This window comes from Myotis myotis, unplaced genomic scaffold (assembly GCF_014108235.1).
Source record: "Myotis myotis isolate mMyoMyo1 unplaced genomic scaffold, mMyoMyo1.p scaffold_m19_p_4, whole genome shotgun sequence".
Lineage (NCBI taxonomy): Eukaryota > Metazoa > Chordata > Mammalia > Chiroptera > Vespertilionidae > Myotis > Myotis myotis.
The window spans coordinates 112497494-112511393 of NW_023416346.1; the positions used below are offsets into that span (position 1 = coordinate 112497494).

The 13900-nt window shown below is 43.3% G+C and overlaps 1 protein-coding gene across 1 annotated transcript; it reads right to left on the reverse strand.

Moving 5' to 3' along the window:
- Positions 1-10804: 10804 nt before the first annotated feature.
- On the reverse strand, positions 10805-11419 carry LOC118654660 (40S ribosomal protein S12-like). Its single transcript, XM_036306065.1, has 2 exons — positions 11240-11419; positions 10805-11107 (listed from the first exon to the last, which is right to left on the reverse strand). The coding sequence occupies exons 1-2, from the start codon at positions 11368-11370 to the stop codon at positions 10840-10842; spliced, it is 399 nt and encodes a 132-aa protein (XP_036161958.1). The 5' UTR covers positions 11371-11419; the 3' UTR covers positions 10805-10839.
- Between the last annotated feature and the right edge of the window lie 2481 nt (positions 11420-13900).

Here is a 13900-nt window from a genome sequence, read left to right on the forward strand (position 1 = left end):
TCATCCCCAGTAGTGTGGCACATGCCCAGTTTAGAGCTGGAAAGAGAGTCATGAGCAGGAAAAGATGTCCTACAAAACCTTTCCCTTCCCTGATGTGCCTGGTCTGCAGAAATTCTTGCTTGTATTTCCTGTAGCACTTGAATTCTGTACCATCTCATTTCATGTCGTCCTAAGATGATATTAGTGACGGAAGTTACAGTGGCTTTGGTGGGGTCATTTTACAAGGAAGAGAAATGATGCAATACATTACCCTATGTGCATGAAAGATAATAGATTGGTTTTCCCACTAACAAAAGATGAGTTACAGTACTAGTATATAAGCAGAGGAGAGATTTTCCGATGGGGTTACAACTTGGACAGGCAGTCCACCAAAGGGGGGGTAATGAAAGATGGCGGGCTGAGAAAGTATCCATTGCCAATAATCTGCAACATGCAGCTACAGTGAAGGCTTGGTGAGCAAATGTTGGGTGTATTAGGGTGCACTGGTGCAACCAAGGGCCATGTGAATATTTATAATGGAATTTTCCCACCAATGCAAATTTGAATTAATATGTATTAGGATGGGTGTATAGTTTTCTAGTATGAAAAACCAGTGTTCTTTTCTCTTATAAGCCTCAGCTCATCAATTTACTCCATCCCATTCTAATTCAGTGAGCATACAGTGAACGCTTCCTGTGAGCAGGGAGGTGTGCTAAGCACTGGGAACTCACGCTAGAGATACCTGGTGCAAAGAGTTCTCTGCAAGAGGCAGGCATGCACATAAGTGAATCTAAGCAGTAGGTAAAGTGCTTCCATAAAAGAGCGCCAAAAATTGGATCATGAATTCCAAATGTTAATCCTACTTCTTCCTGTGCGAATCACTTGAGGGAATCGCTTTTCTAAAGTTCAGTTATTTATCTGAAAGAACATATCTGCCCCTTTTATTGCATAGAATAATTATGAAATACCATGCAAAGTAATATATTTGAAATATTTAAAACCAGGATAAAAATATGTTTTAAAAAAGTTTATATTTGGTATTTCTACCTTTAGACTTTTTCATCTAGACATACTCCTGCTTAAAAATATTCTAATTTTCAAGGATATATTTTATATATAGTTTATGGGGAGTCAACGTCTCATAATGAGGAAGATGTGTTAACACAAAAAAGTAGAGAGTTCATTCCAAAATATAAACCATTTTATTAGTAGCTAGTAATTCTATATCCATAATGTGGTTTTTAAGTGTTATACTGAGAAAAAGTTCGCCTTTTATGCACTGCTTTTATTTCCATTGTACACGTCACTTTATACTTTTAAATTGTTTCCCACGACAACAATATGTTTTCACCACTTTAATGAAGTAGAAAAAGGAAAATGGGCTTGATTTTCCAGTTTCTGCCAAGTGTCTCTAAAAGGTGAATTTGCAAAACATCACTAGCTCTGAATCTTTTTAACATATTGTCCTTCACTGACATTGATGTTCTATGAACAATTTTATGCTTTCCTGATTTCTGTGATTCCCTGAAAATGAAAATAAGAACTTTTACATCTTTTTGCAGAAAGATGTTATTTTAATTCCTTGGATTTAGTTTATGAATTATCTTTTTAACCTAATAATGTTCAAGTTTTTCATTTTCATATCTAAATGGATTAATACCACAGTCATTTCTCAAAAAAGCAGCAAAATTTCAAGTATGAGGAAATTAAAATTGCTGACTTGAAACCCAGTAGGGGGAAGGAACCACACCCTTTGAAAAGCAATTTGTCATGATTTTCAATACCTTTAATTACCAAATGAGGCCACTGATGTACTAGTATTACTGTATTGGTAACTAATTTTTGCCTCTTTGCCTCTGAAATGTGTAGACAACTCTCTGTCACCATAATTACTAACATTTATTGACAAGGATTATGTACAAAACTATCTGCTTGGAACAACTCCCTTTGACCAACAGTCTATTCTTTGGACTCAAAAGGAGATAAAACCACAGATAACCATTAGTGAATTAGAAGAAGCAGCTTGCTTTATTTGGGATAAGCAAAGGGTTTTGTCTATCACAAAACAACAAAACACACGTTTTGCACAGAAAAGACCAGTTCTTTCAGAATCTACTTTGACTTACATGAAAGTATTCATCAGACAGCAGATCCAACCACCCTGGTTTGAAACTCCCCTTCCTTCCAGATGTCAGTGCTAGATTGGTCTGTCAGTTTCCCTCAGGTTGAGAGAGGGTTGGAAGGTGGTTAGTGCTGCTCCATAATTAAGAACTATCTCCTGCTACAAGTGCAGAGCATCATCATCATACAGGAGAAAAGACTGAAGTCAAAATTACAGAAAGCAAATGAAAATTTGAATTCCCTTAATATTTATGAGGAAACATTACTGGCTTAACTCTGTGAACATGCTTAGGTACATATAAGTTACTAGAGGTCCGGTACACAAAAATTTGTGCACTCGGGGGGGAAAGGGGGGGTCCCTCAGCCTGGCCTGTGCCTTCTCGCAGTCTGGGACCCCTCAGGAGATAACGCCCTGCTGGCTTAGGCTTGCTACCGGGTGGCAGAGGGCAGGCCCAATCCCTAGGTGCAGCCCCTGGTCAGGCTCAGAGCAGGGCTGATTGGGGAGTTGGGGCGCCGCCCCCTGTCATGCACAGAGCAGGGCGGATTGGGAGTTTGTGATGCCACCCTCAGTCACGCTCAGGGTAGGGCCGATGGGGGGTTGGGGCACCGCCCCCTGTAACACTCAAGGCAGGGTCCATGGGGAGGTTACAGCACCACCCGCTGTCACGCACAGAGCAGGGCCAATCAGGGGGTTGGGGTGCTGCCCCCTGTCATGCACAGAGAAGGGCCCATCAGGGGGGGTGGGGCTCCTTACCCTGTCACGCACAGAGCAGGGTCGATCAGGGGGTTGGGGAGCTCCCCCCTGTCACTCACAGAGCAGGGCCCATCAGGGGGTTGGGGAGCTCCCCCCTGTCACGCACAGAGCAGGGCCCCTCAGGCGGTTGAGGAGCTCCCCCCTGTCACCCACAGAGCAGGGCCGATCAGGGGGTTGGGGCGCTGCCACTCTCACACTCAGGGCAGGGCCGATGGGGAGGTTATGGCTCTACCCTGTCACACACAGAGCAGGGCCCGTGGGGGGAGGGGGTTGGGGAGCTGCACCCTGTCACACACAGAGCAGGACCGATCAGGGGGTTGGGGCGCCTTCCCCTGTCATGAACAAAGCAGGGCCGATAGGGAGGTTGTGGCCCCGCCCCCTGTCACACACAGAGCTGCAGCAGGGCGATCAGAGGGTTTGGGCACTGCCCCCTGTCACGCTGATCCCGGTGCCAGGAGGCCTCGTGGCTCCGCTGATCCCGGTGCTGGGAGGCATATTACTCTTTTACTATATAGCATAGAGGCCTGGTGCATGTGTGGGGGCCAGCTGGTTTGCCCTGAAGGGTGTCCTGGATCAGGGTGGGGGTCCCCACTGGGGTGCCTGGCCAGCCTGGGTGAGAGGATGATGGCTGTTTGCAGCTGGTCACACACCCTTCAGGGTGGGGTACCCCACTGGGGTTCCTGGCCAGCCTGGGTGAGGGGATGATGGCTGTTTGCAGCTGGTCACACACCCTTCAGGGTGGGGGTCCTCACTGGGGTTCCTGGCCAGTCTGGGTGAGGGGCTGAGGGCTGTTTTCAGGCTGGCAGGTGACGGAAGCTCCCAACCGCTCCTTTTTTTCTTTTTTTTTCTTTTTTTTATTCTGGGCCAGCTTTAGCTCTGAGGCTCCAGCTCTTAGGCCTCCACTCCTGAAAGCAGGTATCTGGTTTGTTTCAGTTCCATAATTGAAACAATGTATAACTCCAGCTCTGAGATCCTGGCTCGCTGAAAGCGGGTTTCGGTTTCTGGTTGTTTTTTTTTCCACTTCTATATTTGTTACTATGTTTCAAACTGCAGGCTCAGAGGCCGGCAAGGGAGGAGGGGAACGTTGATTTCCTCTGTCACTGAAGCAAGCAAGCCTCATGTTAGTTTCAAGCTGCCTGGCTGCCAGTGGCCATCTTGGCTGGCAGTTAATTTGCATATCTCGCTGATTAGCCAATGGGAAGGGTAGCGGTTGTACGCTAATTACCATGTTTCTCTTTTATTAGATAGGATGATTTTGAGACAAAGAGAACTGTGTGATCCTATTCCATTATTGAGGCAGCATGAGCATCCAGCGAGGCATGCACAGGTTCTGTCCCCACTGTTGACTCACCCAACAAAGGTTTTCCCAAGTCTCTAATCTCTTTCCCAACATCATATACACATACCACCACAGCCAATAATCAGCTCTCCTCCTCCTCCTCTTCCTCCTCCTCCTCCTCCTCCTCTTCCTCCTCCTTCTCTTCCTCCTCCTCCTCCTCCTCCCCTCTTCTTCTTCTTCTTCTTCTTCTTCTTCTTCTTCTTCTTCTTCTTCTTCTTCTTCTTCTTCTTCTTCTTCTTCGTCTTCTTCTTCATCTTCTTCTTCTTCTTCTTCTTTTTCCTTTCTCTCTCACTCCCTCCCTCTCCCTCTCCCTCTCCTTCTCCCTCTTACTTTCCCCACTCTCTTTCTTCTAAAATGGTTTCCATACAGGAAATCTAGTTACAAGAGACTCAAGGGAAAGTATGAGCAAGGCAAACATGTTACCATGGGCAGAAGTATAGGTGGGAAGAAGACAAAGCTTGTGCAAACTTCCATTGGTGGCCTTGGGTTTATGGACTAATTATGGGGAAATGAACTTTGAATTTTAAAAAGCATTCCATGAGAATGCTGCTTTTTCTTTGTCCATCACTCTGTTGATAGGTGAAAACAATAATCTCTAAAACAATAACATATTATAGTGATTTCAAAGGACTTCTTCCTTTTTTTTTTTTGAATTGCACTTCATTCTCCACATGGCTATAATTGGAGATAAAGGAGAGCACCAATGTTTTTCTTACACATTTGGGACTTAGGCAGATCTTTTATTGGTGGGACTAGAGGCCTGGTGCACGAGTTCATGCACGGGTGGGGTCTCTCTGGGTGGCTTGCAGGGATCGGGTGAAACCTGCAGTCCAACGCCACCTGCAGCTTTTACCTGCCACTCCTGCTCATCCAGGCCTCACTGTTCCTGCTGCGGGCTCGTGCCCAATCAGTCTAATCAGAAGTTTGTACTTCTGCAGCAGCGCTTGCTAGCCATGAGCCCTGTGTCTGACGCCCTCCCAAAGGGAGTGGCCTGTGTGATCAAGCTGAAACCAGCTCTCCGACATCCTGCGAGGGGTCCCAGATTGCAATAGGGTACAGGCCAGGCTGAAGGACCCCATCGGTGCATGATTGGGGCAGGGAGGGACCATGGGAGGGTTCCAGGGCGTGTCCAGCCCATCTCACTCAGTCCTATTGGCCAGACTGCAGCAGCATGTTAACCTACAGGTCGGAGCATCTGCTCCCTGGTGGTTAGTGCATTTCGTAGCACTTTAGCATATCATTAGCATATTATGCTTTGATTGGTTGTTTGGTTGTTCTGCCATTTGGTCTATTTGCATATTACCCTTTTATTATATAGGACTAGAGGCCTGGTGCACGAAATTTGTTCACGGAGGGGGAGTTCCTCATCTTGACCCACAGGGGTCTGGTCTAAACCGGCAGTCAGACATCCCTCTCGCAATCCGGGATGACTGGCTCCCAACCACTCGCCTACCTGCCTGCATGATTGCCCCTAACCCCTCTGCCTGCCCACCTGATTGCCCCTACCTTGCCCCCCTGCCATCCTGATTGCCCCTACCTTGCCCCCCTGCCTGCCTGATCACCCTTAACCTCTCTGCCTGCCTGCCTGATCATCCCTAACTGCCTCTGCTTGCCTGCTTAATTGCCCCTAACTGCCCTCCCCTGCTGGACTGATCTCGCCCCTAACTGCTCTCCCCTACTGGCCTGATCGACCCTAACTGCTCTCCCCTACTAGCCTGATTGCCCCTAACTGCCTCTGCCTGTCTGATTGCCCCTAACTGCCCTCCCCTGCAAGCCTGATCTCGCCCCCAACTGCCCTATCCTGCTGGGCTGATCTTGCCCCCAATTGCCCTCCTCTGCCTCGGCCCCCCCACCTCGGTTGAGCCTCTGGTCGTTGTGGATGTTTCAACCCTGGCTCTTGATATATATAGATGGTGGGAGTGTAATTCACAAGTTTCTATAGCATGTGACCACTATATACATTCACACATCATGGGCCCCTGTCCCTACACTGGAAGTTTCATGGGCGCTGGGATGTTCTCATTCTGATAATGGAAGAGTAGCTCATATGAGACCAACCGTCCCATAAAAATAAAGCAACTGGAGACTCTAGACAAAACATAAAAAAACTACCTGAAATCGATGGAGAGTAACTAAAATCAGGCAACTATGAAAGGAGAGTGTACGCTCGCAAGTAGAAAATGGGAGGGGGAGGTTTCTCTTTATAAGGCTTTTGGCTCTGGGCGGGTTGTAGTCAGTCCCAGGGAAGGTGGCTAACCCTGGGACAGGAAGCATGCAGTTGCACTGGCTTGAAGAGAGAGAGAACAGAGGTTAGGTGCACAGCAGCTGGAAGTAGGGGAGAAATACCGGAACAGGAGAGATTCAATAAGGGGAACTCCAAATTCTGCATATACACTCTGCCCAAGTCTCTGTCTGAACCTCAAAGTATGCACGTACAAGACAAAGCCCAAGCAACCCAGCTGAGGGAAAATGACTGAAAAAGATTTCACTCTGGGGGAGACAGTTTGGACTGTGATCCAGCGAAGTTAACTGCCTACTGAAATAAAAGGAACATAACAAATTTGAAGGGACATAACAGAATCCCAGGATGTGTATCCTATTATTCGTAATGTCCAGGACACTAGACATGAAGAAACAGCAAAGCATGACACCCCCACCCCACACTCAAGGGAGAAAGTCATCCAATGAGGACCATGAGACCAGGCGTTGTACTTAGCAGAGCATTTTATTGGCTCTCTCAATGATACAACATCACATTCATTCATTCATTTGAATTTTCACGCATGTTTGCTCCTCTTCTCCTCTCATTTCCCAGGCTCCTTCACTCCATTTCGCAGCCTCTTGGGAAAACAGTTGTATGTTTTCCCGAGGATGAGCGATTTTGACCAAATCATCCAGCATCTCCTTCTCAATTAGGGTTGTATTCTTTTTTTTTTTTTAATATATTTTATTGATTTTTTTTACAGAGAGGAAGGGAGAGGGATAGAGAGTTAGAAACATTGATGAGAGAGAAACGTTGATCAGCTGCTTCCTGCACACCTCCTATCGGGGATGTGCCCACAATCAAGGTACATGACCTTGACTGGAATCGAACCTGGGACCTTTCAGTCCACAGACCGACGCTCTATCCACTGAGCCAAATCGGTTAGGGCTATTAGTCACCATTTAACATATGAGGAATGTGAGGCACAGAAAGTTTATGGAAATGAATAATATGAAATTTATGTGTACATTTGATTTCTTGGTCAACTAGCCTTGAATAAAAATCAGCATTAATTCTAATTAGTGTTCATGAGTTATGCATGAGTGTACACTCAAAATGGACTTCCTAGATAACTATTCCAGTAGATAAGTTGGCATCTTCTAAATTTGTGCTTAGTGACAGGGAATGTAACATTCTTTATGTGAATGCATAAACACACACACACACACACACACATACACACACACACACACACGACAAATTTATACTGATCTGAGAGCTGCTGGAGGATGGAGTGCTTGTGAATACAGGGAATTTTAAAAAAAAGACCAGTAGCCCCAGCTGGTTTGGCTCAGTGGATAGAGTCTTGGCTTGCGGACTGAAGGGTCCCAGTTTCAATTCCGTTCAAGGGCACATGCCTGGGTTTCGGGCTCGATCCCCAGTGGGGGGTGGGCAGGAGGCAGCCAATCAATGATTCTCTCTCATCATTGATGTTTCTATCTGTCTCTCCCTCTCTCTTCCTCTCTGAAATAAATAAAAATATACTTAAAAATGCCAGTAGAAACTTCCATGAAGAATGCTTTTGGAGCAAAAATGAAATGACACTTCCTGGCAAAGGCATTGGAAAGAACATAAACCAAACATCTGAGTCACACACTTCAAATTTCAGCTGCAGCTTTGACTCAAGAGGCAGCGTTTTAGTACACAAATGAAAGAAATGTTGGGAAAAACAGGTCTTTTCTGTCACATCCCATGGCAACTTCAATCAGTGGTAATGTCATAATTAGCCATGAAAACAAGGGTAGACGGTTGTTTTCTCTGAGTAAGAACGTCAAGGTCCTTATGGGCACATTTCAGAAACAGAAAGCTAAAAACGTTGAAAACTCACTCTGTGATAGGGAAGAAAAAGCGGAGACTTAGTTTACTCATTCGACTTGAATAGCCTGTATTATCAGTGATGACAGAGGTTTGCACACGTACAAGGAGGAATCAACACATGAAACTTCCTTTAGTAATAAGTATGACTTCAGTATAAATTTTTTCTCTTTCATAAAGGAAGGCCAGTGAAGTACAGATGGGAGGTGTGTTTATTCAAGCTTTGTCCAGCTTAAAGATCATTGTGTACTTGCTCTTACACTAAACCAGGACAATTTTGGTCTCTCTAATTTAGCAGTACTTTATATTTGTGAGGATTACTCCAAATCAATTTTTTTTTTCCTGTAAAGGGCCAGATAGTATATATTTTAAGCTTTGTTGGACACATACTGTCTGTTGCATATTCTTTTTTGTTTCTTTTTTTGTTCCCAATCCTTAAAAAGTATAAAAAGCATTCTTAGCTCAAGGGCCATACAAAAAACAGGCTGGTGACTGAATTTGGCCCTCAAGCCATAGTTTACCATCACCTTAGTAATAATTGTAAAAGTGGGTGTGTGGGTGAGAAATTTACAATGAGGTATGCACACACATATGCTTTCATATACATGTTAGGTACATGAAATTGTTTTTTCTTTTCCCCATTAGAAAATAAATTTCTCCTCTACAGAGACTTCACTACTGTTTTTTTGTTTTGTTTTGTTTTGTTTTTACTTACAATTCTCCAAAACAGCAAGAAATGAACTCTACACGCAGTGGATCTCAATAAATAGGGACTGACAGACTATTACAAAGATAATAGCTTATGTTAAAAACCCATGGCCAGGGAAAAATCTCAGTTTTCCTTTTTCAATAGAAAAAAACCGGAACTTTTTCTTACTTAACATCTAGGGATACGTGATTTTTAACCTGCAAGTGTATATGGACCTGTTAATACTTTTATCATCACATCATAAACATCAACACTACTATACTAATATCATAAATTGTAGTTTTCAAAACACTTTATATACATTATCCCATATTACTATTGACATCAGAAATACAGTGCATGTTCACAGATAATAATATTTTCACATTAAGAGAAAAATAGTGAACAGATTTCAAAAGCTCCAGATTCCCCATTGTGAAAAATTAGCTAGACTTCCAGCTCAAAATCTACCATTTATGCACAACATCTAGTGTTTATCACAATAATTAGCAAAGCAAAGAAATATGAAACGTTTATTTTTTTCTACATTAGTATCTAGGTATCTAATTTGCTCAGTGAAAAGACTGAAGAATTCAGAGGAGAAAAAAATATATATTTATATGAACTAGAGTCTTACTAACTTTCCATTTTATTTATTTAACTAATTAATTATTTATCTATTTATTGTTACTGCATTGAAGGGCCATGTATTCTCATCATACATTTTAAGAAAACTACTGCTGAGGCATTTTCACATTCAGTGCTATATTCAACATTTTATTATTGAACTTCAGTATGTACTCTTTTCCTCTAAAGTTACCTGAAGTTACATACCACTAAGAATAAAAATATAGCCTTCTTGGTTCAGAAAGTTTTTATTTACTCTAGTTCAAAATGCCAACATTATCAGATAAGCTATCATACAAGACGTGGACAACAAAAGTCAATATGTACCAGGTTGTGCTCCACAATTTTTTGTGTGCAATTATTCAAGTTGGGGCATGCGGTTATCACACACTTACTTTTAAATCCCCACCTCATTTGACTTAGGCTTCAAAAGCAGTTTCCCAGGCTGAGAAATGAAAGGGAGATAACAATGAAATGGCAGCTCTGCCCTGGGTCTTGTTCTGTTGCTAACTTCACCAATGCACCCTTCTACTTGGTTATACAATCGAGAAACTCATCTGTCTCTTGTTCCTTCCTTCTTTCCCCAAAGGTACATGGTAATTGCATTTGTAATATATATTTTTAACCCATTTGACAAACTAGAAGTTCTCAATTCCTTCCAAAAATTACACCTAAATATTTTCTGTGATTTCAAGGTCTTTCACAAATTGATGCTTTGCCGGGGTCCAACCCCAGCAAGTCCAGGGGTCCCCAAAGGTGTGGATGGAGTCGGCTAAGAAGGAATGACATGGAGGCAGCATTCAGTTCATCAGCAGCCTAGCCAGGATCTCCAGCCAAGTTCTGGTCTGGATCTCCAGCGAAGTTCTGGTTAGGATCTCCAGTCAGGTTCTGTATCCATGTTGTCTTGCTAGGTTCTCCAGCCAGGTTCTGTAGCCAAGTTCCCTCGCTAGGTTCTCCAGCCAGGTTCTGTCCAGGTTCAGTTACCAGGTTCTAGTCAGGTTCTCTTGCCAATTTCTGTAGTCAGGTTCAGTCCAGGATCTTTTGCCATGTTCTCTCGCTAGGTTCTGTCTCTAGGTTCTGAGGCCAGTTTCTGTCCAGGAACTTTTGCCATGTTCTCTCCAGCGAAGTTCTTCTGTCTCTAGAGAACGTTCTGTGTAGGTTCTGTGCCTAGGTTCTGTCTCTCTTGGTTCCATATTCTAAGTTCTGTGTCTTGCTGTCTTTTTTTTTTTTAAACAAAAGCCAAGTTTATTTGTTCATTTCTTGCATTTGAAGTATTCCTCAATGACATCCTTTGCCTGAGACTCTTTGCCATAGTCCTTAACCACCACGCAACTGCAACCAACCACTTTACGGGGTTTTCCCTCTCTGTCGATTTTACAGAGGCCTACCCATTCCCCTAGTTTCTTGTTGTTGTCAACCTTAATTAGGTTGATTTGGTGTTCAGCACAAAGAGCCTCCACCAACTTGACGTACATAGGCTCATCACAGTTGGATGCAAGTACACAAAGGTGGGCTTGGCGCCTTTTCCTAGGTTTCCCGTGGAACAGATGCCATTCAGAACTTTTGTGCTAACACCGTGAACTCCATGCTTTCTTCCCTCGGCTGCAGTTTTGTTCCAGTTCCAACCCACAGTATTGAGACTGAGACACGTACTTGTCTAAGGCTTTGGCAGCTTCGCGAATTCCACGCGCGAGGCCATCGTGGATGAGGGCGGTCTTCAGCACCTCTTGCAAAGCAGTATTAACGTCCATTACACCTCCAGCAGCAATGCCTTCCTCGGCCATGGCGGTGGGTTATGGGTGGAGCCGAATCTTGAAAGCACCCAAGCCTCCGCCTCCGCGCAACTCCTCGGCGGCAGGGAAAAAGCTTGCTGTCTTATTACATCTGTATTTATACCAGTTGATTCAATCCTATCAATCTCTATTACAAAGGTTAGGGCGTTTCTTATCTCCATTCCAGGGAGTAAAGATTATGTAGCTTAAGCATGATTGTTCATAGTTAAAGTGATTAATTACCCACCTGGCACTAGTTAAGAGGTTTTATTCCCTCCCTAACTTCAGGGGAAAATCCCTACCTGGGGAAACAACCTTTCTCAGAGACCTTGGTTAAAACACATAGTGCCAAGAAGGTGAGCAAACATATTAAGAACAGTATGCCATATATGCCAGGTCCCTTGAAACAGCAAGCATGGACCGGCTCCCGGCAATGCTTCTTACTAAGTTAATATATTTCTATAAGTAAACTTGGTAAATATTGTATAACTTGCAGGGAAAGTTTATTTCCAGAGAGTAGTTTCACTATTAACTGTTGATAATGGATACACACGGCATTCAGAATTTATTAGGGAAATAAAAACTAACAAAACTTTTTTAAAAATACGTTTTTATTGATTTCAGAGAGTTAGAGAGGAGAGAGAGATAGAAACATCAATGATGAGAGAGAATTATTGATCAGTTGCCTTCTGAACGCCCCACACTGAGGATCGAGCCTATAACCCGGAATTGAACCGTGACCTCCTGGTTCATGGGCCTACCGACACTCAACCACTGAGCCATGCCAGCAGGGCACAGAACTTTTTCTTGTTTGTTTTAGTACATACTAGGAATGTCTCGGATAAATATCTAGGAGGTCAACAGCTCTCTTGTTGCTCCTTCTTTTCCTTTCTAAAGGTGGCCTCAGTCAGGGCCCTGAATCCATCCCAGGCATTCTGACCTCAGAATCTTCAGCATGAAAAATCCATAACTCATATATTTTTCTAACTATAATGAACAACTATCGTAGTTTGAGTGGTAGTTTCTTTAACAGTGAAGCTGTGATGATGGCTTTAACAATAGTTTCTTTTGAACTTGCCTGTTTGTAGTGATTTTAACTGGTTCTACACACAAGGTAATCAAGATGCGGTTCTTGTCCCTGCTGTTATACGAACTAGGCCTATATATAGACTACAGACTTAAGAGCATGGACTCTGAAGGGAGAGCAACTGAGTTTAAATCACAACTTTAGCACTGACTAGCATATTCTTTTTTGTTTCTTTTTTGTTCCCAAGCCTTTAAAAATATAAATATAAACTTACTGTCTGACAGTAAGTTTCCTCAACTATAAACTGAAGGGAGAAAACCCTAGCTTATGTGTTGTTGAGAGCATTTAAAATATCAATGCCTATATGTATATCTTTTACCATGGTGTCTCAGACATAGCATGGTAAAATAAATATCATGCTCAATAAATACCAACTCTTGTTATTTTTTCTAAATACAGTTATTATCATAAGAAATTGATTTTTGTGTGATAATCAGGCCTGTATAACATGGTTAGGATAAAAAATGACACAAACTTAATCCAACGTGGGTTTCTGGATGAGAAGAGGGTAACATACTATGAAGGGTCTGAGATTTTACCCTACTTGCAAGCTAACGAGGTAGCTTGCCATATTTTCTTGGATGTGGGCAGAAGACACGAGACTCCTAAATCAGACACAAGGACTTTATTACTCACAGTAGGCAGTGTGAGCTTCATTTTCATGTCAGTTTCCTTGCTTCCTCCCAACTCTCCTGAGGGCAATGAGGAGCATCAGGTGGGTGCTGTGCTCGAACTGGGTTTGCATCACAGGAGCAACACTGTGCTCAGGAACCGCCTAACCTAAAGCAGCTTGCTAGCAATCTTACCCAACTTTTGCCCCCGAGGACACATTATCTTTATTATTCTTAACAGAAAACTCCCTTTCCCTCTTTCCCAGAGGGAGATACCAGCCCTATTGTCCAAAACTGCTGCCTATACAAGATCCTGAAAAAGTCCAGAGCAGCAGCTGACAATGGCTGTTTTCCGATGTACAGAAACATAAGAGAAACATTAATTGTCTACAATACAGAGTGAATTTGGGGAGGAAATGGGTGAAAATGACAGGATAAGCAGAATAGTGTAGAATGAAGTTTTTTCTTCGATATTCTTTTTACTGACTTCTATATACACACAGCAAAATGCTTGTATCATAATTACACAATATGATCAACTCTTAAGACTGAGCACAACCATGTAATCAGCACCCAGATCAACAAACAGCTCCCAGAAGACTCCCTTGTGCTCTCTTCAGTCACTAACCACTCTCCTAGGGTAACCATTCCTGATAGGTAACCACCAACCATAGATTAGTTTTGCCTGTTTTATTTTTTAAGTATATTTTTATTGATTTAAGAGAAGAAGGGAGACGGGGAGAGAGATCGAAACATCAATGATGAGAGAGAATCATCAATTGGCTGCTTCCTGCACACCCCACATTGGGGATCGAGCCCACATCGCAACCCGGACTTGTGCCTT

What these genes read in the sequence shown, in the direction of transcription:
- LOC118654660 (XM_036306065.1), bottom strand. Translation starts at nt 11,370, where the DNA reads ATGGCCGAGGAAGGCATTGCTGCTGGAGGTGTAATGGACGTTAATACT. An exon ending in GCTGCCAAAGCCTTAGACAA is followed by an intron (nt 11,108 to 11,239) that starts GTACGTGTCTCA and finishes ACCTAGGAAAAG; the next exon opens with GCGCCAAGCCCACCTTTGTG.